The sequence below is a fragment of the Labrus bergylta genome, chromosome 22, assembly GCF_963930695.1.
Source record: "Labrus bergylta chromosome 22, fLabBer1.1, whole genome shotgun sequence".
NCBI classification, from domain to species: Eukaryota; Metazoa; Chordata; class Actinopteri; order Labriformes; family Labridae; genus Labrus; species Labrus bergylta.
Genome location: NC_089216.1, coordinates 7,607,212 through 7,633,797, shown reverse-complemented (window position 1 = coordinate 7,633,797; position 26,586 = coordinate 7,607,212). Strand labels below are relative to the sequence as shown.

At 41.6% G+C, this 26,586-nt stretch overlaps 2 protein-coding genes and 1 non-coding gene across 3 annotated transcripts; all 3 read right to left on the bottom strand.

Annotated features, from left to right (window-relative positions):
• Positions 1 to 22: 22 nt before the first annotated feature.
• Positions 23 to 5,126, bottom strand: b3gat3 (beta-1,3-glucuronyltransferase 3 (glucuronosyltransferase I)). The gene is made up of 8 exons (XM_020643637.3): positions 4,956 to 5,126; positions 4,438 to 4,545; positions 3,115 to 3,295; positions 2,818 to 3,001; positions 2,491 to 2,652; positions 2,259 to 2,345; positions 1,881 to 2,084; positions 23 to 1,700 (listed from the first exon to the last, which is right to left on the bottom strand). The coding sequence occupies exons 2-8, from the start codon at positions 4,529 to 4,531 to the stop codon at positions 1,602 to 1,604; spliced, it is 1,011 nt and encodes a 336-aa protein (XP_020499293.1). The 5' UTR covers positions 4,532 to 4,545; positions 4,956 to 5,126; the 3' UTR covers positions 23 to 1,601.
• A 447-nt stretch (positions 5,127 to 5,573) lies between these two features.
• Positions 5,574 to 17,202, bottom strand: naa40 (N-alpha-acetyltransferase 40, NatD catalytic subunit). The gene is made up of 8 exons (XM_020643638.3): positions 16,821 to 17,202; positions 14,297 to 14,392; positions 12,682 to 12,734; positions 12,371 to 12,466; positions 11,781 to 11,939; positions 11,566 to 11,649; positions 9,506 to 9,583; positions 5,574 to 9,243 (listed from the first exon to the last, which is right to left on the bottom strand). The coding sequence occupies exons 1-8, from the start codon at positions 16,824 to 16,826 to the stop codon at positions 9,096 to 9,098; spliced, it is 720 nt and encodes a 239-aa protein (XP_020499294.1). The 5' UTR covers positions 16,827 to 17,202; the 3' UTR covers positions 5,574 to 9,095.
• A 2,164-nt stretch (positions 17,203 to 19,366) lies between these two features.
• Positions 19,367 to 19,448, bottom strand: trnal-aag (transfer RNA leucine (anticodon AAG)). Its single transcript has one exon. It is a non-coding gene; the product is annotated as a tRNA-Leu (tRNA).
• Positions 19,449 to 26,586: the final 7,138 nt, after the last annotated feature.

Sequence of the window (26,586 nt, the reverse complement as noted above, 5' to 3'; positions counted from 1 at the left end):
GACCGACACAGGATGAAAAAAAGGCTTTTTGTCATTGTCTAGGTTTATTGTCAAGGCCAAGGATAGACATGATCACATAGTACATTGTAGGAACAATATTACAGTAATAAATACATAATACACCAGTAAAGAACTGACTTACAGGCACTAAATACTAAGCAGGCACTAGATGTTTGTACACTATCATACAACAGTAGCTGTGGACTACTCGCTCTTGAATCTTCCGACCTCTGAGAGTGTCACTCAATGTATAAATGAAACACTGCTACTGTAGAGTACCAGGGATTCCCTGCCTGTTAAGGCTAATTCAAGTCTTTTTTCTTGTCATTGATTGGAGTGTGGAAATGTGGCAATGTGGAGCTTGTTGTTTTTCGTATTCACATACTGCTTATTGATATGAGCTTTTGTATTGTTGCTCTCTTAACTAGAGCTAAACGATTGCTTTTCAAAATAAAGTCCTATGTTTTTTTTTTTTTTTTTTAAAAGCATCACTAAAACTGGAAATAATAAATAATAAAACGCTGATTAATTGTTGTGGTTGTGCTATGATACGATTGAAAGCCAACATTTGAGCTCGGAGCTCTTGATGCTGAAGCTACACTGGGTGTGGATCCATTGCATCCAATGCGTTTGTGGCGTGTGTGTTAAAAGCTCAGTGTTGCTAAGTTGCACAAGATGCGTGTGTCACACAGGTGAATGACAGCTCTCTAAATGCAAGGCAGCAGCTATTTAGCATTTTCCTTTATCGACAGCTGAGTTCTAGGGTTTTTTTTTCTTTCTTCGTGTATATTGATGACCGTCAAAAAAAAAAAAAAAAAGCACCTTTCTACTAGTTTTCTGCGAGATACTACGACTCTGACAGCGATAGCGGGCATTTGTATTAGACCGGCTGTGAAGAGTAGAGAGTGCTATCATGCCTAGGATGATGTTTATATGGCTAAGACATTTTTTTTTTTTAAAACAGAAGCCATGCATGAATAAAGTGCTCAGCTGCAACTATGTCTCCTTAAGAGTCGCGTGAAAGAGAATGTTAAAGATCAGCTTCAAACAGAGGAGGCTGGAGGTATTTACCTTAAAGATCTAACTGGAATGAGGTACACAGCAGGAATTCAATTGAGAACAAGCAAACATGTAGAATCTACTGGAATGGACGTCTGTAAAAAGATGCATCATGCCTCCATCTTTACGCAGAAAGTGTTATTAGTGGCGTAACACTGGAGCCCCCGTCAGGACCTTTTTTTTTTTTTTTTTTTACTCCAGAGTTCATAAAAACAGAGATAAACTTATTTAGTTAGCAACTGAAATGAATGAAACCCCAAAAACATAGACTAATATACAGCCAGCACAGCAGTAACAACACGCACGCTTCACTCAATATATACACACATACGTTTACTACCTGACACAGAAAAAAACAAAAACAGAGTCATAAGGTACATTTGTCCAACTCTGAGCAGTATTATTCTGTTTTACAGTATTTACATGTGCAGCATTCAACAGCAGAGTGCGCTTTACAATGTGTGTGTGTGTGTGTGTGTGTGTGTGTGTGTGTGTGTGTGTGTGTGTGTGTGTGTGTGTGTGTGTGACACCGTGTGTGTTTCTCAGACCTGGACTGCAGGGTCTGAGCCAAGTCCCTGAGCCTGCAGAGCCTCCTCTCTTTTCATCTTCGGTTTCTCCGTCCGCGTGTGCCACACCAGCACCTTCAAAACAAAAGACACACACACACACACACACACACACAATCAAGCGGCATGAAACGTATGTTGATACGCCTAATCGAAATAATGATTGTGCCCACCGAAATGTCTAATCAAAGGCACATCTAAAACAACCCGTCATGACACTCTCACACACACACACACACAAATAGCCTCCCTCACCTTAGAGCAGTCGTCAGCTTTGGGCTCCAGTTCGTCCATGGTAACCAAACCCTGGAGAAAGCTGCTTTCCAGGAAGCCCATTGGTGCCTCTCCGTCAAAGCAAGACTCCGGATTGGCCAGGACCAGCTTGAGGGACACAGCGAAGCCGGCCATGTCCATCGGGAAGGGGCGACTTGGACGCCAGCCAGTGTGGAAGCGAATCACCTTTGAAATGAAATTTTAAAAAACTATTTAACAATATGCCATGTTGGTCATTGTTTACTGGAATATGTCTAATAAATTCACTTTTTTTTTTTACCTAAACGAACTGTAACTCGGTCTCCTCAGTGTTCTGTATATTCTAAATGTTCAAACAGGATTAAAAAAAAAAACACCTACTTTTCCTCCTTCAACCACAGGCCTCTCATATTTCATCCCTCCAACGAGCCCCACCGGCCACACAGATACTCGCATGGTGTCCCTCATCTGAAAGAAGATGTTATTGTACATTTAAAAAAACACACTTTATGCCCTCTAGAACGCAGTAATAAACTAAGCCCCAGTCCCTCTAGGTTACCCAACCGCTGCTGATGATCATCAAAATAAACAACCTCACACTCCTTTTACTCACCTCTTCAAATATCTGCAGGCTATACGTGTTATCGTCATCAGCAAAGTACACCACTCCCTGCTGGGTGTCTCCACCCGGCTGAGCTCTTCTGTCCTCTCGGAGCCACCGGAGGCCTTCGTTCCTTTGCTCAACTCCACGAGGCTTCAGCCAGCTGGGGTCGCCCTGAGGCCACGAGAGTGAGCGTTCAGACCAAAAGTTTAAAGGCAAGCTTTTTGTTCATACTCGAAATGAAGCAAGAATCTGAGTTTGAGTTCAGTTTAGGTGCACACATCAAAGGGAAGACAGATTTAATTTTTCTATCTCTAACTCCTTGACGTCTTGGCTCACCTCCTGCAGTTTGCGGTCCTTCGCGGTGGGCATGTGTAGATGTGTGTAGGCCAGGCCGCTCTTCACCAACAGGTCGCTCACGAGTGGCGTCTTGTGCGGCGAGTCCTCCACCACGATCCAGTGGAGCTGAGGGACGTGGAGGAAGGTCTGAGACAGACGAGTAAGCTCAGCCTTCTGCACCAGCCTGGACGTGGAAGGACAGAAATGATTCATTGTGTGTGACGTTAGACAGTTAAGTGGAGGGTGGAGATGAAAAAAAATAAATAAATAAAATAACAAATGACAGGCTCAGGCCACCTTGCATATGTTGGGGTGATTACAAAGATGGTGGGCTGGGACGGCTTTGCTGGCTGTTTCTGCGGCTGCTTGGTCGCCTCGGACTTCCGTATCTGCTCCTGAAGACGGTGCAGCTCCCCCCGCAGCCGGGATATGGTACGGTCTTTGGGCAAGTCGTGCTCCGTGCAGTCGCAGCGCTGACCTGCAGCGTGGAAGAAAACAACCAAAACAGTTCAAAGCATAAAATCAAAGACGGGGGACTTCCCTGCCTGATCACAATTTCCGCTTTTGTTCCTGTTGTACTGTGTTAGATGACCCCTCTCGCTATAGACCGTTTGTTTGACTATTTACCCTCCGTAACCGCTATCAAAGTCCATCTCACCAAGCATGTTACTCCAATGATATCCAATCGCAAACAGGCCCATAAAGTGTGCGGCTCTATGCAGTTTGCTTTTGTTTAGCATCTGATCGTGGAGAGTGGAGTTCTCTCAATGCTGTCAACATTTAGAAGACGAGCTGAAAGAGCACTAGACACCTTTTTCCGAGGTAATTGTAAAAACCCCAGACTGCTCAGATGGGAAACAAGACTTCCTCCGTGGAGTGAGCCAGCATGGTCACACCTCCAACAACTCCAGACTGATGTGCACCTTGATCATGATTAATATAGCAATTGCAAAGTAACATTTACAAAATGGAAAAATACACAATTTCTTTACAGAGCTCTCAAGTTGTTATTGTTGTCATGAGAGGGCCAACAATAAAAAAAAACAAAAAAAAACTACAATACCAGAGAGTGTTAGCATGTGACCCTGTGAAAATGCTCTGCCACTGTCACCACCAACTCTTAATCGACGGGAATCATTTCCCTCTTACTGTGTGGCACTGCCCGAAATGAATGATAGAGAACAGCTAAGATATGTAAACAGCACCAGTGAACCGAGACGCCTTTATCCCTGTAGTGCACGTTGGTGTATTAAACACGCCTTGTGAGTCCCTTGAGATTTAGAAAGTGTCAAGTTTAGTGTGCACAAAGGCTGTACAATCATTTAATGAATATACTCCTGAGTTCTTTTTTTTTTTACTGTGGGTTCCGGGCTCACATCCCACCTGTGGCCTCCTTCCCGCATGTCATTCCCCTCTCTCTCTCTCTCTCTCTCTCTCCCTGATTTCCGACTCTATCCACTGTCCTATCTGTCCAATAAAGGCACAAAATCCCTAAAAAAAAAATCTTTAAAACAGTTAATCGTGGCAACAAACAATGTGACAATATTTTACATTTGATTCACTCTTTTGTGACAGCTATGTGTGACAGCACACAGTCAAGTCTGGATTAAGAGCACTCACCGAGCTGCATCAGAGCATAGACAAGGCCCATGAGGGAGACCATGAAATAGAGCACAAACACAGTCTTCAGCTTCAGCTTCATCCTTGTTGCCATGGTACCCTGACCAGCTGGGGAAACAGAAAGGGAGATAAAAAAATAAATTAAAGCAATGATCACCTGTCTCTGGGCAGTCTCTTAGTTGTTATATTTGTTTTTTATGCAAGAAGTTGTAAAGAATGTATCTAACTAAAAAATATATATATCTTTAAATGTCCCTCCTGTTATTATGTGTCGATATTCAGTTCCTCATCATGCACTCATTTTAGATACATAACCAGCTTCCTAGTTTAATTGTGCAGGAGTATTAACCTTGCATTTCCTGCAGCTGACTGGAGAAAGTCTAATCTAACACCTGGTTTGTGTTCGCAGTTCCTCCTCTGTGTGTACTTGATGATAAATCAGTGCCAGCTAAGCTACGCTACGTAAACAATTTATTTTGTAATACAAAATATCTCAGCTCAAATCGTGTCGTACTCACCAAACGCCGGGGGGGGAGATTGTGGGAAACGAGAGCGTCACAGCTTAGAAGTGAGGTTGAAAAATCATGACATCTTGCACAGATGTGAGCAAAGGCACCTTAGTGCATCAGAGCATCCATTCATTCCGCTTAGATTGAACATTTCTTTCTTTTTTTTTTTTTTTTTGCAGCAAATGTACCAACAACTTCCGGTTTAGGTGCAACATCGTAAAATGTCCGGGCAACAGTTCCGGTAAACTAAAGCAAGTTTGAGGAGATAATGTAAGCCCAGACTTAACATAACATGTGAAGTCTGGGCTTATATTATAAAATGAAATTTAAGGAAAATGAAAATGATGCATTCTCAGGTAAAGCATATTTAAGTTTTGTTTTTTTGTATCTACCTACTTAGAGGCTCAAAGTTTTAACCATCTTTAACTTTACAACTGTTGACTTAACATCTCCTATTTAAACGTTTACCTATTTTTTTACTATTCTTATAAAGTCAAAGAACGGCATTTTCTAATATTTCATTTCAGGGGAAACATTGGAATAAATAGTTTTCTGTTCAAATTCATGAAAAGACAAATGTAACTTCATCATAGATTTTATATAAAAAATAAAAAAAAAGACAACATCTTTTGAAAAGTCAATCAACTTTCCTTTATTTGTAACATACAAATAAAACACTGACAAGGCATAATGACTCAGTTTTCCCTTTCATTGTCGTTTATGGACAGGACTGTAACACTCACTCTCAAACATGGGAGTTTATCGTTCAACGTCATGTTTAAAAAAGTGTTTAACCTGTAAAAGGCCAAGAAATGAAAATGAAGATGGATCCACAACAGCTTATATATATATTTACATCGAGAAAAGACCAAGAGAGAAAAACAAAATAATCTGTGACTGCGCGAGGGTATGAAACCGTTTTCCAAAATAAAAGCCCTCATTGAATTAAAATAAACTGGATACGTTTTGGCTCATTTTCAAAGTAAAGAATTTTTCACCAAAGCAGTTTTACTGCCAGTGAGCCTTTTTTTTTTTTTTTTAAAGACAGTCCATCTGTCTGGAATGAATATAACATCAAAGCACTAATCTAAGGTCAATTTTTCCTTGGCGCCCATTTCAAAGCATAAAAAACTAAAAATCCACTTAAATTTAATCCGAGACAACGCTCTAAAATCCGTTCCTTTAAATATGTTGAAATGGCACACACACAAAAAAGACTCTAGAAAAGAGCTGCAGTTAATCCAACCCAGCAAACAGCAAACTGACAACATGGCTGTAAAATGTAACAGATGAGGTTCGATTACGTTTGATTAACCTGAGAGAGAGAGAGAGAAAGAGAGAGAGAGAGAGAGAGAGACTGTCAGCCGGTTGATTGGTTACTACCACTATGTACAACACCGTCCGTTTCTTGTAACCTATGTAGTACAAAAATGATTCACCGTACTCATCAGAAGGTAAGCTAGAACTAAAACAAGCAATAAGTTAACCGCTCTTGTCGTTCATGATCAAACAAGCACGAGACACGATGATTCGTCGTCTCCACTTGCTGAATTTATCTTTCGTCTGGAAACGACCAACACCGTTCACCCCAGGAACTGGACTCTGTCATCCAGAAGGCTTTATTTTTAGTGGCACATGAAAATTTGGTCTTTTGTAACACAAAGATTAACTCAGATTTAAGCGCTTCTAAGAAAATGTCTTCAACATTTCAGTCTCCCCTGTTTCACATTCTCTGAGCAGGCATTAGTCTGTACTCAATTTCAAGCTGAACTCTCCTTACCAAAACATTCAAAAGCACCAATTAAAGCCACTCACAGCCGAACTAGAAAGAGGTCTCTTCACGTCCAGTCCACAAGTTCAAAACTATACAATCTGACCAGAGTCAAGGTTTTCACGATGGCCAACACTCACCAAAAACTGTCCCAAAAATACCCCCGAAGGTTTTTGTAAACAGATGTGAAATGGACCAGGGTGAAGCGGTTGAAGCAGCCTTTCCAGGTTGACCGGTATCTAAAAAAATCCCAGAGGGAATTCCTACAAAGATCTCGGCAGCAGATGTAACGGCACGACTTCACCAAAATCTCACAACACTGAGTTTGTGCCAAGATGCTTTAAAAAAGAAAAAAACCCTACACATCCACATCACTGTGATACTCAATACAAATCCCATCTTCAAATAAAGCTTGCCAGGATACTAAGGGGAGATTTGTATGAAATATTGAAGTATTCTTTTGTTACCAGCCGGGATGAACAGGAGTGTACAAACAGTGACGGCCAAGTTAAGAAGCAGCACTGCCCTCGACTACGAGCTGACTTAAAGAGTATGACGTTTTCTCATGCAAACTTTAACCGTGGGGCTGACGACTGAGAATAAAAGGAATAATGACCTTAAGAACACTCAGCGCTCTGCAATCAATCCATCATTCATCCATCCATTTATATTCCTTCCTCCAAATTAAAAGCATTCATTAGCTTCAAATGGCCACAGAATGAAGAGGTCACTTCTACCAATCCTCATCCATGTTAAATCAATATGATTTGCTCATGCTCACAAAATAGGTAAGAGAAGGGATGGAGGGTGATTGAGTTTTTAGTTTGTTTTTTTTAAATACAGCACAATCTAGCATTAACACCGACTTGTTTTACCTTTTAAGTACCTCTTGGGAAAGAAATATGTCAAACGAAGAGGCGAGCAGGAGTGATGACATTTTTACAATGTGGATCGAGATGAAAGCAACATGAAGAGGCCTGCAGGGAGAGAGTGCAGCGCTTCCAGGACACCGAGGGAGAACAGAGGCACATAACGAACAGGAGAGGAGGAGGATTACAATCTCTACAATACTGGAGATCTGTGACCAAAACATTTTAGGGGGGTGGTGGGCGGGGGGAGGAGGGGGGGGGCGGTCTCTCATTTGTATCTGTAAGAAATGAAAACAAGGGAGGAATAAAAAAAAAAAAAAGAAATGGTGGAAATAAAAGCTTAGAATTAGGTGATTTCTTAAACCGATGAAACCTTGCGTCATCTGTGAAGCTGGGATTTGTAGTCCATGACATTCACGTCTGGTCTGGACAGTTAAAGCATGTCGGACATCTGAGAGAACAAGGCAGCCAACTCCAACCCTGGCATTACTGTCAGGAGTGTTGGAGGCTACAAATGTTGAAATCAAATATTTGACCTAATTCAATTTGGGACTTGTCTCGGACAACTTGTGTCATCCGCTTTCAAGAGTTGAAAGCAGATTAGACATCTCCGTCTTTAGGTGTCTAGCTCTTACAGCAAACCTTGATCTAGTAACAGTAGTACAGCGTCATGGACCGATGTGGCTCTGAACAGTAGCTGTAATGAATGTTGTTGGAAAACTCACAAGCCATATACGCGAGCAAATCCAGGGACAGCGCAACAGGCAAGTAGTCTCAGAATCCCAGAGAATCCAGGGGCTGTATGACTGAAAGCAGCGTGTTACTGGCTTAGATTCAACTTTTACTTTATCGAGGGCATGATTAATAATCGTCTACCGATAAATGATTGAGACATCGTGATGGGTGATGCATTTCTGTAATACAGAATTGAGCCAGCAGCCAATTTCGGTTCCTAAACTATTCCAGAAGCACGGCGCAATGATGCAATAAAGTCGAACGTGTTGGGAGAAGAAGAAGAAGAAGAAGAAGAAGAAGAAGAAGAAGAAGAAGAGCGGGTTGGGATGAGATTCGCTGCAGTGGTCGAAAATCTCAGCAATAACTTAGCTTGATCTTGACTCTGAAATACTAACTGTCATCATTAACTGAGATAAGAGAGTGAGGAAATATACGGCCGGACATTAAACCAAGAAGTAGGAAAGGAAATAATAATCAGAGGCTATGTGTGAAAGCTCACACTGATGCTGCCTTCGAAGTAGGAATACACAAAAACAAAAACAAAAAAACCACACAAGTCTGACTGTGTAATGAGAGAACGGGTGTTCTCACCATCGATACATTTTTAAACGGCCCTCTACAGCCGTTTCAACTCAGAAACGTCTGAAGAGTAGCAGGCAGCTAAAGCTTTCACACACAGCAACGGATGAAAGTTGCTGGCTTTTTTTTTTTTTTTTTTAACCAATCGTAGAAGGTGTAAGGGGGGGGGGGGGGGGGGGGAGGCGGTGAGGTGGATCAGTGGCAGCAACCACCGCAGTGGCCGCCCCCGTGGGTGTGTCCGGCCGAGGCCTCGCCGTGTTTGGTCCGCCGGCTCAGGATCTCGTAAGAGCAGTCGTCGCCGCAGCAACCAGACATGCTCGGCGAAGTCTCGTCTATCTCGAACCTGAATGTGAGACGGGGAAGAGAATGAGCAAAGGTGATCGAATGCAATGAAACCGTTTCTTTCTTATACTGCTCCTTTTTCAAGATTACACATTTCTTCATAGTCACTTCACAAACAGTGGACCCCACCTTAGACGAGCCTTTGCACAGTGGTGCTGACTTCAGTGTGACATACATGAATAACACGCCCACCCCTCCTTCAACATAACATTTGCACATGTTTTAAATATCCTGCTCTTTTTTTGCAGAGCCAGTATACTCACTGTAAAGCTTCTCTGAAGAACTGGTAAGCCCCGTGGTTGTGTTTAAAAACTGTCAGCATCACCTTCTTCATCTGAGTACTGGAGAAAAGAAAAAAGAGGGAGAGAGAGCGTTTAAGAAACATTTTCTTGAGCTCAGCATGAACCTGAAGATGTGACAGATTCTCTTCGAAAGGTAACCTGTTGCATTTTATAGTAAACTCACTCAAGTGGCGTTTAAATGCAGAAAAGAACATGATTCAAACCGTAAACCTATTTGTAAAAAACACACATCCAACATCTGAAATCATCCTTTTCTTCCATGATAGGTTTTTTTTTTTTTTTCTCCTTAACAGTTTATTTCTGCAACCACCAGGTGGCGCTGAGGAGACAAACGGAATCTGCAGGTTTATACTGAAAGTGAAAACTGTCGGTTTCATCTCTGTTTAAAAAAATGTTTCCAGTTATGACGACAGGAACTCAAGTTTTGCATATTTTCTCAGTTCCTTTGACTTTAACCTTTCACTGCCCTGAATGTCCTCTACGGTTCACTTCACTCCTCTATATACCAGATGTATATACTAGGGCCTGACTGATCAGGGATTTTGAGGGCTGAAACCGATATTGATATTGGGGAGGGGAGAAGAAGGGGGGTGACTTTACACGCTGTCGACCCACGTATTACAGTATAGTCTACGAGAATGTATTACCTTATTTGACAGAAATCTGTGCATTTCCTTTTATTTCTGACCATTTTATTATGTCATTATTATTATGCATAAGTTACTGAAACCCCAATTAAATCTGGTAAAGTTTTTTTTTTTTTTTTTATTGCAACAGTGAAACAGGGGAGGAGAGGGATTTTGAGGGAGAGGGGAGGTCACATCCTGCCAGTGCACTTCACCCTCTTCCTATGATGGCTGCTCTTTACCTTTAAATTGTGTTGAAGTACATTTATTTGAGTTACTGAGGTATTATGTCAAATAATCACAGATTGAAGTCGCAGATAATTTGGATCATTTGATCAGATCAGGAAATTGAGAAATAATAAAAATATATTTGCTGGCTCTGACGCAGCGCTGTTTGATAGTCCTGTGTGGAGAAGTTCACAGACTACAGCTGGCTGACGTTACGATCGTTAAGTTATTGATTGTTGATTAAAGCAGACACGGTGGAAGTGGACGGAGAAAAGTTGAACGTGCGTTCCCGACTCGGTCCATACGGATAGCGGATCAACCGTGTTCTGTTGCACAGTTGCACTACAAATAAACAGGTGCACGCGGTGGTTGGTGTTCCGGTGTGTGTGTGTGTGTGTGTGTGTGTGTGCGTGCGTTTGCAGTCATGTATGTTGGTGTGTCTCATCTCGGCGTTGACCCTTCCCAAGTAGCCACAGCTAGCCTACATCATACGTGGTTTAGTATAGTTTTAAGATGACTGTTGGGATAAATATTTACCGCCATGAAGGAATTGCTCTTTGAAATTAACTCTCCAAACTCAAAATCAACCCGCATTTAGCACTTGTGGGTGTGAGCTGAGCGTCCGCAACCAATCAAAAGAAACGAACAGTCAATCAGCTGGCTGTCCAGCGCGAGCCACAAGCGTAAATGGATGAGAGGGGAGATGACAGCTAGAAGTCAGAGACGTCGTATTTAAGTTTATGTTCTGCTTGTTCATCAGTCGTTTGATGTATTGATACTTTTAACATTCAGAGAGGATTTGATTTGCAACTTGAATCGTCTTTTTTTTTTTTTTTTTTTAAATCGCTAGTGATTTTCCTTTTGGCGCTAGGTAAAACCTCTTTGGTGGGCGCCAAAGAATTCTCTATGCAGGAAAAACCCTGCTGCTATCTTGGAATAACACCAAATGCTGATGGGATCAGCAGTGTCACATGTAGTCTAAAACCAGAATGAAGCCTTGTAATATAACATCTATTGAGGTGTGTTTCACAGGTATTAGAGGAACTTAAAGCCTTTAATGCAGATTTATTTGTCCAAACTCAGCGCCCCAAAGTGACCTGATCAAACACACACACACACACACACACACACACACACACACAGGTTGATCCGAGCTGTAGCTTTTACCTGTTAGCGATGAGCTGAAGTATCTGAATGAGGAACTTGCCGAGTCCTTTCCTCCGAACTCGACTCTCTAGTTGCACCTCATAGCTGCATAGACAGGACAAAACGTCAGGCCACGAGTGAACACGTTTTCTCCAGCCGATGTCAAATTAAAAGAAAAAAACAAACAAAAAAAAAAAAAAAACTTAAATGTGCAAAGTCATGGATCGGTGCTGTACCAATATAAAACCTCCTCCCCACACTCCACGTCAAACCGGAAGTGAGAGAAGGCCACGGGAGCGGAGTCGCCGTCGCGGGCCAGCAGGTACCACGCCCTCTCGTCGTTCATCTCGTCCCTTTTTTCCCTCTCTTTCCAGCCCCACTCGCTCTGCTCATACCTACGGCCAGGCAAAGAGAAAACAAGTGAAACTCAAACACTTTGATCCTTGCATTCATTCACTCCGCTCGGTCAGTGTCAATCAGGAAAAGACAAACTTCCTTAAATGGAGCGACTCATTTTGCTTTGTCCGATTCTTTACCATTTCTTAAATTCAATTCAGGCAAAGTAAGAGAAATGTAGAAGTTGTAATTTCTTCCAGTGTGTGTGTGTAGTCTACATCTGACTCCTAAAACACTCTGATCTCATCATTACTCTGTAGCCGTTTGATGCCGCCTTCCAATTGTCCTGCACACAAAGAATTTTCTGGCTCGTCTGCACTTCTTCCAGAGCTGTAAATCTACCATTAATATCTCTCTGTGAGTCTCTCCAGTCATCTCTGGATTCCCTCATCTACAGTTTCAACTACAGGAACAGGACCGGAGTTCTTACAGTGTCTGCATGTTGGCTCGCGTGAGTTCGAAGGCCCACTCCACAGACAGCGGGTTGAGCGTGGTCACTCTCTTACACTCTATCTGCAGGTTCAGCCTGGAGGGACGGACAGGAAACACAAGGTCAGAAACATCAAGCGTGTGTGTGTGTGTGTGTGTGTGTGTGTGGTGAGAGCACAAACGTGTCTACACTGAGAAATAGAAAACAGACAGAAAATACCATCTCTCTCCCCCCACATGGAGAAAATGAAACAATTATGTATTTCATGATTACTGAATAAGTCCTTTGTAGGTATTCAAAGTAATGCATACCCATTTCTGTCGTACTTCTTGAAGGCTGGGAAGGCAGCCAGTGGGTCATCAAGCTGTGAGGACAAGAGACAGAATTAGATTGTGACTTTCACAAACTAAAAAAAACAACAAAAAAAAACATCCAGGCTCCTCCCCTTTCATGTCAAGTATTCTTTACATTTTATAGACACAAAAAAAATGTGCCCAGTTGAACTTCTGTATTTTCACAACAATTCCCTCCTACTTTTGAATGCAGTAAGTCAGAAAATAATTTGTCCTTTAACCCAAATCATCCCTCAGGGCGCACTCACACTAGGCCCAGTTGTCCGGTACCATGCTGAAAACACGATTAGCCCCCAATGGGACACATGCCAGCAGGAAAACGGTAGGGCTATTAGTGTTATAGCCCCAATGTTCACTCTGAATAATTGGCCACAAAGTAAGCTCTTTCTTGGCCCCACGAGTTATCTCAAATTACAAATCCCCCTCTTCTTCCAAAACAGTTAGTAGACATTGGGCCCCTGGGCACAAAAGTTAGCTATGTGGCTGTTTAGGGGGGAGGGGGGGGGGGGGGGGGGGGGGGGTTAATATAAATGAATATCAGCTCAGATTCTGTATTTAGCGATCAAAACAGAACCAAATCAAGGCGCCATAAATACTCACTTGACCTTTCCGATGACAAATGGGACTTTTGTTTCTGGGGCCCCCCCCACACACCCAGTAGGTCTGCTCTCTATTTTAAGGCCTTAAAAACCTCCTAGATGAAGTTAAAGGCTTTTTAAAGCAGTGAAAACACCGTTTGTTCATTTGAAAGAATAGCCTGAGTCAAGATTCACTTCTGTTGGTAACTGTGTAAACAAATATGAATGTTACTTCAGGAGAATTCCTAGTATTCTTTCTTCTCTGTTGGCACATCTACAGAGGAAAGGGGCGGGGGGGGGGGGGGGGGGGGGGGGGGGGGGGGGGGAGAGAAAACAGCATGCAACACAGAAGAGCCCCATTTTGGGACCAAGTGACACAGGAAAGTAAGAGCTGCAGGTGGTCCTGTGAGGAGCTTAAATGTCAGCTCGAGGCGACAGAGCTTTTGTCTCCTCCGGTGTTCATTAAGGTTTACAAACCCACAAAGTACAGGACTTGTGTGCTGATGGCCAATTAGACGTGAAAGATTAAAAAATACTGATTAATTATACATTTAAAAAACAAATAAAAAAAGACACATGGCACTGGCTTTGGCTTTTCCGTCCATGTGAATATCAATTAAGGGTTTGTTTAGGGCATTCCAAGCTTCTGGTGTCATTACATGGACTCATGACCATTACTCAGACTAATTATAAAAATAAAAGTTCACAAAGAGGGCTTTTCAGAGCTGTGCTCAGTGCAGTCTGAATCCACAGGATAAGCCTGAAACAGCGCAAGTGGTGGATGATTTCACTGAGCAGTCTCAAAGGTGCTTTGATATGCAACATCAATGCGACGCCATTACCAACAGTCAGAACCGCACACCTGCAAGCCTCAACGCTTGTTTAGCAGTCAAAACCTTAACCTCCAGGTCTGAACGAGATGTAAGCAAATCCATTTACAAAGTTGTCTGAGAAGCGTCTCAATGTTGATCTTGAGCGGGGGGGGGAAAAAGTACCTTATTTGCTGCGTCCACTTTTGCACAGACGGCATCCATAGCTGCCCGCTCTTCCAGGCGTCGTGCCTTCTTCTCCTTTGCCCTGTTGGACTTCCTCTGGACACAGGGAACAAAATAAAGGGGGATGAAGTGAGATGGTTACAGACAAGTCAGGAGAGAAAGAGGAAAAGATGAAGCAACAAGGAGAAGGAGAGTGAACATGTGTCAGAATACATCTTTTCTCCCCCAGTTCTTCTTATGCCACTTTTTTTTTTTTTTTAACTCAGACCATCATTCACAGAGAATTTATCATGTCTCTTAAATTAAAAACATCTGTACTTTATCACCCTCACTGGAGCTGTTGAGCCAGTAAAAAAAAAAACAGAAGAACTGGAGATGTTCTTTTGATTTAATTTACTGGGAGTGTTTCCCATTTTCTCGTCTTATTCAATCCTCTCCTCTATTTTCATGTGATCAATTATACATTTAATCCTTTTTCATCTGGGTTTTCACTCTGAGGCTGTTAATATAATTGAGGCTCTGCATTGGATGATAAGTTTCTTTATTGGGTCTTTAATGGATTGAAGAAACATGAAAAAAGGACTCGCTCCGCACTATGGCACCAAGCGGCTGGCTTGTCAGATAAGAAGACGTCTTCATAAAGCCTGGTGGCAGAGATCACAGAGCCACGCCAGAGAGACCTGTTACTGACCAGCTGAGGAGAAATGTAATAAGAAAAGTTCCTGAAGTCGGTTTTAACCATACCTTCAGGTTGTGTTATAGGTGGCAAAGAAACAAGCAAAGTCAATCAGATGTATGGATTCAGCAGCTTTTTTTTTTTTTTAACCAACCTGTGAGTGTATGTACCTCATTAGCATTTTACCACACATGTTAACATGACAACACAGACACAGGAGAACAGAAAAACCTTTTCTAAAATATTCACATCAGCATCTCTTATTTCAGTGCTGAGTAAATCTGAAGGTTGTTGATTCTGCCGATGCTGCGTATTCCTCTCAGTGTGAGACCATAGTATTGGAAAAGCTCTGAAACTGATACTCTCCCTGCATCTAGACCTTACAACAAACACACAGTTATGAATGCGTTTCACACACACGACCATAAAAGTAGTGAATAAATGAATGCTATATCAGCCTTTTTTTTTTTACGATCGATTTCAGGGTTTCTTGCTGCACCGTGCCCTGGAGTAACTGAACGGATGAACCGGGGGTTCCCAAAACTTTTCTTCCCGCAGCAGCCTTAAACTAATTGAACAACATTTCTGCATGTCATTTCACAATAATGGGTAAAATGTGTCATTTCCAGTTTGTATTTGTTTTTGGAAGGCCCCTCTCCCAGTGTGTCGCGACCCCCCACGGGGTCCCAACCCCCCACTTTGGGAACCACTGGTCTAGAAAGTAATCTCCCACATATTTGATTCCAAATCAATCGTTTAAGTCACTTCTGATATTCAAATATGAGGATTTTTCTGCTCACCCCTGTTGTATTTGTTTGGGTTTTCAACTTTACTGCGGGGCACAAAGTAATCTTGGGCTTATGACATATTTTCCTGATGTAATATTGATATATTAAGGATGAATAACCGTCAGTTTTAGCCCGTAAACTGCAAGTATCTCTAATTTTCTGTGTAGAAACAAAGGTTGGGAAGACACCAGACTTCCAACAACATGGTTATGAAGCTTCCAGTGACGTGCTCGGATGCTCCATGGACTAGCACTGAAACAAACAAGGAGGTATTAACTAAATCCCCTCATTAGATCCAAACCTTTACAGCAAGTACAGCAACTACTACTACTACTACTACTACTACTACTACAGGGAGGAATGCATGTCCTTTTCCAACTTCAGGCATTAACTCTGCACCTAGCACAGAGACCGAGCCTGTGGAAGTGAAAGTGGAGGATAGACTCAAGAAGTGAACGCAGCCTGAAGTTATGGGAACTAAAGTCAGGTTTCGAGCATGAGCCTGCATGGGGCCTGTCTGCTGTCGAGGTGTGCATTGCTCACACGAAACAAGCCTTGAATCTATTATTACCAGGCCGGTTATGCATTAACAATCTGCCTTGTTGTGAAAGGCACACAAGAACAAACTCTTTTAACTCACTCTTGAAAAAGCTATCTCGCCTTTAATGAGGCATTCCTAAGTGGCTAACACGGCTAGCATGTGCTAACAATGGCACAACACACACACACCAGGAGAAGTTAACTGTGAACAGCTGCAAGGACAATGCAGTAACGCTGTTAAAACAATATATCGATATGTGTACGCTTGTGTTGAACTTGCAGTGTTATTTAAGATAAACAAGGGGCAGCTAAATGGCTAAGCAACGCCGTCAACTAAATCCATCCACCATGGTCTGTCTTCCTCCTTCCTTCCTTCCTCTTCACCCCCCCCTTCCCTTCCTTCTTTCTTTCTCTCCTCTCACCATCACGCATTAAACGAGCTGCAAAAAAAACCCCACATTTTCATTGTTTCATCTTGCAGACAATGTGCCAAAAAAAATCAAAAAACACAACAACTCACCCCCATTTTTTTGTTGTTGTTGCAGCTTTGTCTTCTCGATGCCTCTGCAGAAACACACCTCTATTGTCCCTGTGCTTCACTGTTGCTGAGTTATTAGTATCGTGACTACAGACAGTGAGAAGGGGGCCAGATTAATATGACAATGATAGATAATGTGCTAACGAAGCTAGCCGAGTGTAGCAACCGAGCGATTGGCTTGCGGGCAAAGCAGCAGTTCGCCGCGAATTTGATGAAAATGTCAAAAGAAAATTGGCTGTTTTTTTTTTTTCCTCTTTAAATCGGATTGGCGCCAAGAGTGAGAGGCTGAATTTATCACAGGTCCCTTCCTTGCCCTTTTCTTTCCCTCTCGTCTCCGGCGTCGTCCAACTACGATGCGTTCAGGTGCTGCTTCTAAAACTCCGACATCGCAGTGCCCGTTGAGACTCAAATCGGACTTTCGAAATCTGAGCTGGATTTACTTCTGTGGAAGCCCATTTCCGCCAGTTAATGAAATAAAAATGAAAACCTGGCTTTGTTGATAATTTTTTTTTTTTTTTTTGCTCATTAAAGATCGAAATTATGAGATAAAAAGTCAAAATTATGAGATAAAAAGTCATAATTATAAGATCATAATTATGAGATAAAAAGTCATAATTATAAGATCATAATTATGAGATAAAAAGTCATAATTATGAGATAAAAAGTCATAATAATGAGATAAAAAGTCATAATTATGAGATAAAAAGTCAAAATTATGATCTCATAATTATGAGATAGAAAGTAATAATTATGAGATAAAAAGTCATAATAATGAGATAAAAAGTCATAGTTATGAGATAAAAAGTCAAAATTATGATCTCATAATTATGAGATAGAAAGTAATAATTATGAGATTAAAGTCATAATAATGAGATAAAAAGTCAAAATTATAAGATGAAAAGTCATAATTATGAGATTAAAATCATAATAATGAGATAAAAAATCGAAATTAAGAGTTGATAAATGTGAATGTCCAGCTGGCATTACAGTTCCCACATCCCCCTCCCCCCACCCCACATTAGATGCATGATAAATAGTTTTTCTTTTAATCTGGTTGTCGTTAGAACTACATTACATTACTGTTTAAGTAGCATTGACCGTTTAACTGTCAATGTACCACACAGTTATTTTGTAGGCTAAAGTTCATGGTAGTAGATGGTGTCCCTGACTTTTTATCTCATAATTTCGGCTTTTTATCTCAGTATTATGACTTTTTGTCTCATTATTATGACTTCATTAGCTCATAATTTTTTAACTGGCAGAAATGAGCTTCCATATACTTCACCACTTATGAACTAAATATTTATGATGTGTAAGAAAAAAAAATACCTATAACATTTAAACATTTTAGTAATACTTTTCACAAGTTATTTTTTTAACAAAGTAAAATCCAGTTGTGTGTCATGGATTGCTTAATTCAATTCAATTAAATACAAAAAAATGTATTTGTCCCCGGGGGGACAATTCAAAGGCACACAGAGCAGTAAATTAACAACAGTGTAAGTAGACGAAACATTTTAACCTAAATATAAAGTGTCAATTTAAATACAACTTAAAGCTTAAACTTAACTTAAAAATACAAAATATAAAAGAGTAGATATAAGTGGACAGTGATCGGACTAACAGATGTAAACAGATGTAAACAGAACTACAGTATGTGCAGTAAACGAGAAATAAATATATATATACAGAGCTATGTGCAAGTAGGCTAAATACTAAATGATAAGTAAATAAGGTGCATGGTGAATAATGGAACAACAGAACTAATATATACAATATAACTGTAAGGTAAAAATTAGATAAATAAAGTGACCGTAGTGCAATGATGGATAAGAAACAACAGGAATAAAGTAACCAGAACTGTATGAATACTGATAGAGAAAGGATAGAATTAAGTGATGTAGTGCATAAGACCAGATAAAGCAGAGGCTGTTAAGGTGCATGGCAAATGGAAGGAAGTAAAAATAGCAAAGTTCACAGCTAAGAGTCTGCTTAAAGCTGTGGTGCATGCGGCCCTAACTAAAATAAGCAATTGCAACAAGTCAACTAGAAGTAAAAAGGTTAGGGTAAATTGTATTTTTAATCAAAGTGAGGTTGAGGTAAGAGGTGCATAAATCAGAAGGACATAGCCTAAGTATTGTTGTTAGGCGTGTTGAAGATAGTTCATATTTTATGCACCCCATCAAACATTTATCCTTTATTAATAATGCACAATCAATCATTACAGGTTTTGCATGTAAAACTTTAGGTTACTTCCAACAGTACATGCATTTATATCCTTACTTGCAGGGGTTTAGGGAATATCACATCCAATAGGCCATCTAAATAATCATTTGCGCATTTTTCAGCAAAACTGTCTAATTTGGATATGCCACTGACTGAGACAGGAACCATAAGGAACAACACAGGAGAACCATGAGATCCAGCATGCAACATCTGAAGATATTTGTTCCAACACACTAACCCGACTAACCCTACAAACCATCAGTCAGATAGTTCATCCAGTTTTTTTATATAGAAAAGCTTCATGGCAGCGGTGGGATTCGAACCCACGCCTCCGAAGAGACTGGAGCCTTAATCCAGCGCCTTAGACCGCTCGGCCACGCTACCGTGGTATGCCGAGGAGTCTTCCAAAGTTTGAATCGTCGTTTTTCCGACAGTATTTGAATGCACCACTGCTTTAGCGCGAATATGGTTTCCTTGTTTGGAAATGTGACGACAGACTATCAGAGGGCGGGACATGGTTACGAAGCCCACGCCGTACACCGCGGTGAAGCCGTCTTTTGTAAAACCCCGGTCAGGCCAGCCGCCGCTGGAAACATGATGCGCATCTATACAAGGAATTACTGATATTTGATTCATATTTAATATTTTATTTTGAAAAATCTGTGACAGGTGACAAAGATCTTCCAATGGATTCTTGTTCCTCATGTCACTGACTGTTATCCTGAGAATTTTCAGAAGAGTTTACTGTAGAGCTTTTGAGATAATTAAAGGTAGAGTCTGCTCAAATTTCAGAGACTGTGATATTTTAGTCATGTTTAATATTTTATTTTGAAAAATCTGTGACAGGTGACAAAGATCTTTCAATTGATTCTTGTTCCTCATGTCAAATTGCATAAAGACATTGATATTTTAGACATTTTGAGTAATTAAAAAAAAAAATCTGTGAGAGGTGACAAGAAACTTTCAATGGATTGTTGTTCCTGATGGAATATCCTGTCGGAATTTCCGTGTTCCGAGGTGGGAATGACGTCACACCCAAGTTAACTACGTTCCAGTTGCAAGTCGGAAAAGCAACATAGACGCCTCCAGGAGTACCTTGGTTTTGTTAGAAATGCAGCATTAACTCGGGTGTGACGTCATAACCAGATCCGAGTTCCGAGGTAAATGGAACGCAGCATTAGCATGTAGGCCTACTGTATTTTTCTATGGTAAGTGTCTTGTATTGACGTTTAAATGTGCATCTAGATTAGCAATAACTGATTTGTATTTTTGCTTCTCCACCACAAAGGTGTTTGGCAAACTATCAAGAGGCCTACATCACACAATCAGCCTGTGACAAGTAACAGCCCAAAAAAGGTATTAGGATATTCTCCAGTATAGACATTCATTGTCCAAAGAGCAGCCTCCATGGACAAATACAGTATAATATAGGTGTATATATATAGTCCACAAATAATGTGGATATCATAGGTTGGAATTCCCCTTGAACACAAAAAAAAAACAAATTCCGGATCAAGATTGAATAACATGTCGATTACAGCAAGAGAAACAGAGGAAGGTCAGGAAAATAGAAGTATCAGTTCCTCTTAAGAATAAGAATTTGTATTATAAACGAATAAATATGATTGAATTACTCAAGCATTGACATTTTCCAGAATTACTGAAAATGTTTCAGGATTATTAGATCTTTTCCAATAATCTTGTGGTGGAAAAGCTGCTTGAACATGTGACCTCGTTCTGAAATCATTTTGGGCTGTATTGATATGCAGCCTCCCTCTTAGTGCCTGTATCTTAGTATATCCTAAAAGTTTCATATATATGGATTTGGGATTTCCAAGAGAGGATACATGATACAAGATTAAATTCAGTTTCTCTTTACTTGTAATCCTTTAATTTGTGCTCATCACCATCCAGGAAGATTTTCTACTAAGAAGCAGTTTATCAAAGTAACCACTAGGTGGCAATGTGAGGTATGAAATCACTCAATTCTGGATGCAACCCTAGAGTTCTTCCAAACCCAAAATTAAGCCAAAGACAGGATAAAAGATGAGCAGGTATAGAAAATATAGGCTCTCTTATTACTTAGCTTTTACTGTCTCGGCTTTCTTTTGACGCCAACTTGAACAAACACAGTAGAACTGGCTGTTGGAGCGTTAAAATAGACTATGCTTCTTCCCCCCCCCCTGCAGCATGAAGATACTGCTGCGTATTCCTTAAATCAGCAACAAAGAAAACAGATAAATGTGGATAGTTATTGAATTACATATAGGAAAGGCACACTATAGTCCTCAGTGTGAACATTAAAGGCCCCAAGGGTGATTCAAGGAGACTGAAGGGTAAAACTGAGGTCATATACAACATAAACATGCTATAGGAGCCTATATAGGAACACTCACCACGCATCACTATCATGATCATTTTAAGGTTTATTTTGGGGGTTAATAATGGGGAACCAAGATTTAAAAAGGTGACAAAACCAAGGCACCTTTCTGGAAAAGATAAATCACTTTATTCACTTGGCTATTTCATAATGAAGATGCTAACTACACATCATTAAAAAAAAGCTGAATAGTAACCCACATGTTCTGGTACAAAAAGCCTTCTTCAGAGTGTAGCGCTCAGAACACAGTCTGCCACTTACATACATGATACATGACAAGTATCACGCCCTGGTGCAAGAATTAATAGAGCATACAGATGCAAATGCAAATGCATGGTCAGTAATGGCTGTGCAGCATATACAACTGAAAGAAGAGCAAATGGGTAGAAAATGTATGCATAAAAAAAAGAAGAAATGTCTTCTTGCAAAGCATGTGTTATATATAAAGCATGCAAGTGTTTCTTCAGAGATCTCACATGACTTTGTGGTCAGGTCCGTTTTTATCAAACATGCAAGCCCATTTTGAGTTCACATGTCTGTTCCTTTCTGCACATTGAATCTCTTAAATCTGGACGGGAAGTAAAAAGCAAAGGGTTAAATATGACTCCACGCATCTCTGATTCTGACTGTGAGTTTCTTGGTTTAGTGGGATATGAGATGGCCACCTTCACAGCCTACCCACTTTTCCATAATGCAAATAACGGCCTTGTATGGGGGGTTCTCTCTGTCTCCTCTCTCTCTCTCTCACACACACACACACACACACAAGCACACACACACACACACACACACACACACACACACACAACAGCCCTCCCCAGCACGCAGATGGCCCAGTCTCTAAACCCCGCCTACAGTCTTTTGTCTTCTGGGAATCTGTCTCTCGGCTGTCGGTAGAAAAACTATTTATTTCATATGTCAGTAGGGGGCGCGGGGAGGCTCTGAGAGTCTGTGCAGAGGCCTGATGCTCGCTGAAGTCTCCCCCTGTCTGCTTCTTTCCTGAAGCCCAGACAAACATATATTTATCAGCATGCCTTTTCACCACTTTCTACATGTTTCCCTCTGTCTATACATATTCAAGAATTTAAGATTTTCTATGCATTCTTTCTGGTGTGCTTGCACTAGCTCATAATGAAATTCAAGACGCCCCCCCCCCCTGCCACCTCCACCCACTCATATACTGGAACACACACATATAGTGCTCTCCTGCAGCCTAAAGATGTGTGGGATGATATATAGAAACGAGGAGATGAAGAGGAAATAACAATCAGGGCACATGATAATGAAGAGACAGGAAAGGATGAGGATGAGGAGGATGGAGGAGAAAGATGGGGAAGGAGAGGGAGTGGGAGGGAGAGGAGGGAGGGAGGGGAGGGAGGCAGCAGAAGTGAAGAGAGCAGGAGAGGGGAGGAGGCTGAGAGAGGGAATCAACAGATGCAGTGTGGAAAGGGGGCAGAGGAGACTGGTGGATGAAGATGAGGCCTCTCTCAACACAGCAAGCAGAGAATCACAACACCTAGACTGGACATCGTCCCCTTCATGGCTATTCTGCTTAAAATACATGGTTCTACAGTAAGTCTACACACTGCTTGAGAATGTCTGCTATCTGTCCGCTGCTGCAGTTGTACTTATATACATCTAAGTGATTTATGACTGTTTGTATTTAAACTATGTGGACAGCCTTGCAGCATCCATTTCTGCATTAACACCCCTACTGGAGCTAGATTTGGCTGCAGCCTGGATTTCACTTTTAACCTCATTTGATAATCTAATATGAATGGTTTGTATCGGTAAAATTGCAACTGTGCATGCGAAAGTATTAATATGGAGATTGTTTTGTTAACCAGCAGTGGAGGACTCTTAAATGGGGATTTTAGTTTGGAACATTTTCAATGACAACTTGCCTGAAAGCATTTAACCTTGCCATGGATGTTTACTGACTGATCCCTGAGAGCTGATTCTCTATGATCTCATTGACCTTCTGACCTTCTTCTAGCACCACCCGCAGGTCATAGCTTCATCTGTGCCGACCTTTTCTGCCCATAACACGGCATTGTGTCTCAAAAAACTATCTGGATCCCGGTGCGTTTTTTTCCATTTTATTCAGGTCCCCAAGAGGATGACCCCTTTGCAGTTTTTTTTTTTTACACTCTGTAAACTTTCCTTTAGCGCCACCCTCAGCTGCAATAAGTGATTGGACAATCAGATTGGCTCCTGATGCTGATTTGTGTCCCAAAGAATTATCTTTATTGCTGCTTTCTTTCATTTCTGCTGGTTCACCAACATGTTGTGGAGTCTTTCCCCCAGATATGATCAGTTCCTCCATTACCTCTGTGCAATGCATTGTGGGACCATTGTGGGATTACAACACCAAGGGTTAGGTGTCATGGGATAACTTCTTTTTGTCTATCCTTTTTTTTTTTTTAATTAGGTGATATCAATGGACGTAAAGAGACAAAACAGGAGTAAGTATACAAAGACGGAAACAACCTGAAGACAAAACAGTTGCTCTTGATAGAGTTTAAGTGTTACAGTTCACACTAATTCATTCCTGTGTGATAGGAGATACTTGTAGTTTTTTTGTGGAAGAATGTGGGTACCCAATGTGTAGAAGAGAGTTGGAGGAGATATATAAAAAAAGAATTTGAGCAATCACTCGAGTAGCTATCGAGTTAAATAAGAGGAAAAAGGGGGATGGGCATAAACAAATTCACATGTACACCCATACAGATATACACACACACACACACACACACACACACACACACACACACACACACACACACACACACACACACACACACACACACACCAGCCCTCCACAGCACGCAGATGGCCCAGTCTCTGTACCACACATTATACATGAACAATGTATAATCATACTATTCACATTCTGAGCATCAGGTTATGAGTGGTATGAGAGAGATTCATATACTTTAAGATGAAGTTTGTATACGCTACAATAAAGTTTAAATGTTATGGCTATAACAGTCAACCCCTTATGTTTGATTTGGCACGATAAAAATAAAAATTGATTGGTTGCTTGGTTGAATTTTTGCTGGGTTTTGGGCGGACAGTGTACAGCCGTAGTAACTGAAAACCTGTTTGAATGTTGTAAATAGCAAGAAGAGTGACAGAATCGAGTCTAAACCTCACCATGCCACAACCTATGATATCAGGTATATTTCTTTGAAGGTTATTTTTTTAGATCTTGACCTTGGAGGCGTTCATATTGCAAAGCCGTTTATGAACTTTTATACGTCTAGTGACTTGGAAAATACACCAGGGGTTAATTAAAAGATGAGCTGATATCACCGTTATATAAAATCTGTTTGAACTGATGTACTCTGATCTTTATGTCACAAAGGCTTGTGTCAGACAATAATGAGTCATATGGTGTGTCATACAGTGATGACTTCATGATGATGTTTTGGCAATCCAAGCAGAAAATCATACCATACTGAGTTGGTGATGGCTAAAATAAGCCTTTCTCTGTGCCTCCATGTAGGTGAGTATTGCAGCACTGAGCCTTTGGACTTGCATGACGGTCCTTTCAGCAGGAAGAGCCCATTCTATCCCATCTGATTCTAGACTGTGCATCTGCTGAGGCAACAGAGAAAAGTCAGAGGAAGAATGGACGGATGGGAGTGAGGGTGAGATGTAAGGAAAGGGAGAGGTCGTGAGGGAAGCAGACAGCAGAGGAGACAGACATTTGGCGAGGAAAGCAGACGGATAGACAGACAAGAAGGAGACAGGTGGAAAGAGACAGGAGGGGAGGGGGTGAGGAGAAGAAGTGGAAACAAGAGTGAGCTAAAGGGAGAGTGGGAGGGACACTCACTTCTGAGAGATCGAAGAGAAACGGAGCGAGAAAAAAAAGAGAAGGGAATGAGAAGGGGAGAGAGAGAGAGAGAGACAGGCAGAGCAAGGGGAATGGAGACGAGGACAGAGGAGGAGAGCGGGGACAGAAAGAAGACGAGGAGGGGGCTGAAAAGAGTACTGGGGGGTGAAGGGAGAGATATAGCAGTTGTTCATTAGTGAGGGTGTGATAGTGACTGGAGAACTGAGCAAGAGAGGAATCAGTGGAATGGTGAGTCTCATGGACACTGACTAATGAGAGGAGAGGAGGGAAGTGGGTGAGGAGAGAGGAGAGGAGGTGGCAAGGGTGAAAACGAGGCAGGGGAGGGAGGAGGAGGAGGAGGAGGAGGAAGAGGAGAGAAGTAGGAGAGGGCTGGAGGTGAGGAAAGCGAAGCTGCTTTACTGTGTCACCGTAGGGGGAGGATGGGGGGAGGGTAAGGGAAGAATTTGCACGTACGGCACACACACACACACACACACACACACACACACGCCGTTGAAATCAAAAGTGACATGTGAGGAAGACGGCGAGAGGTCGACAGATAAGTAGCCAGAGAAAGAGACAGGAAAGAGGCGGAGGAGCAGTGAGGAAGAAGTGGAGGGAAGGCATGAGAGACAGAGCAGTGGAATCATCACAAGGAAAAGAAAGTGAGGGGGAATGTAGAAGGGCAGAGGAAGGAGGGGGGGGGGGGGGGGAGAAATACTAAGGAGGGGAGAGAAGTGGAGGAGGGAAAGGAAATGGATGGGTGAGAGAGGAGGGAGGCAGGGTCGGTAATAATAAGGAGTAAGAAGGAGAAGAAACAAAAAAAACAATCTTGGAGGAGGGTGCACAAACTGAGGCGAGAAGAAAAGGGGGGGGAGGTTGAGGAGGGGAATTAGAGCAGATACTCAGGAGGTGTGAAGGAAGAAAGGAAGAGAAAGTAGCGGAGAAGCAGAGAAAAAGAGGAGTGTAGGAGATCAAGGGGGAGATGTAGGCTATAGCTGAGGTGGGAACATGTGCAAACAGGGATGATGAAGAGGAGGTGGGGGAGAAAGGAGGAGGAGGTGATGGCAAAGAGAAAGTGGGGAAAAAAATAAAGGAGTAGGATAACAGGCTGTTACATGTCAGCAGCAGGCACTTATGAAGGTAGCAGCAGGTTATTTGTATGTGTGTTAAATTGTGTGTACTGCCAGCATCAGGTGTGAGATATCCTGCTAAAGCAATCACAGAAACACACACTCAACACTCGTCAACCTGTGCACATGTAGGCTACTAATGCACACGAACATTTGAATTGTTGCACATTT

What these genes read in the sequence shown, in the direction of transcription:
- b3gat3 (XM_020643637.3), bottom strand. Translation starts at nt 4,531, where the DNA reads ATGGCAACAAGGATGAAGCTGAAGCTGAAGACTGTGTTTGTGCTCTAT. An exon ending in ATCACCCCAACATATGCAAG is followed by an intron (nt 3,002 to 3,114) that starts GTGGCCTGAGCC and finishes TTCCACGTCCAG; the next exon opens with GCTGGTGCAGAAGGCTGAGC. An exon ending in CTGTGGTTGAAGGAGGAAAA is followed by an intron (nt 2,085 to 2,258) that starts GTAGGTGTTTTT and finishes TTCATTTCAAAG; the next exon opens with GTGATTCGCTTCCACACTGG.
- naa40 (XM_020643638.3), bottom strand. An exon ending in AAGTGGACGCAGCAAATAAG is followed by an intron (nt 12,735 to 14,296) that starts GTACTTTTTCCC and finishes TTGTCCTCACAG; the next exon opens with CTTGATGACCCACTGGCTGC. An exon ending in AAGAAGTACGACAGAAATGG is followed by an intron (nt 12,467 to 12,681) that starts GTATGCATTACT and finishes CCGTCCCTCCAG; the next exon opens with GCTGAACCTGCAGATAGAGT.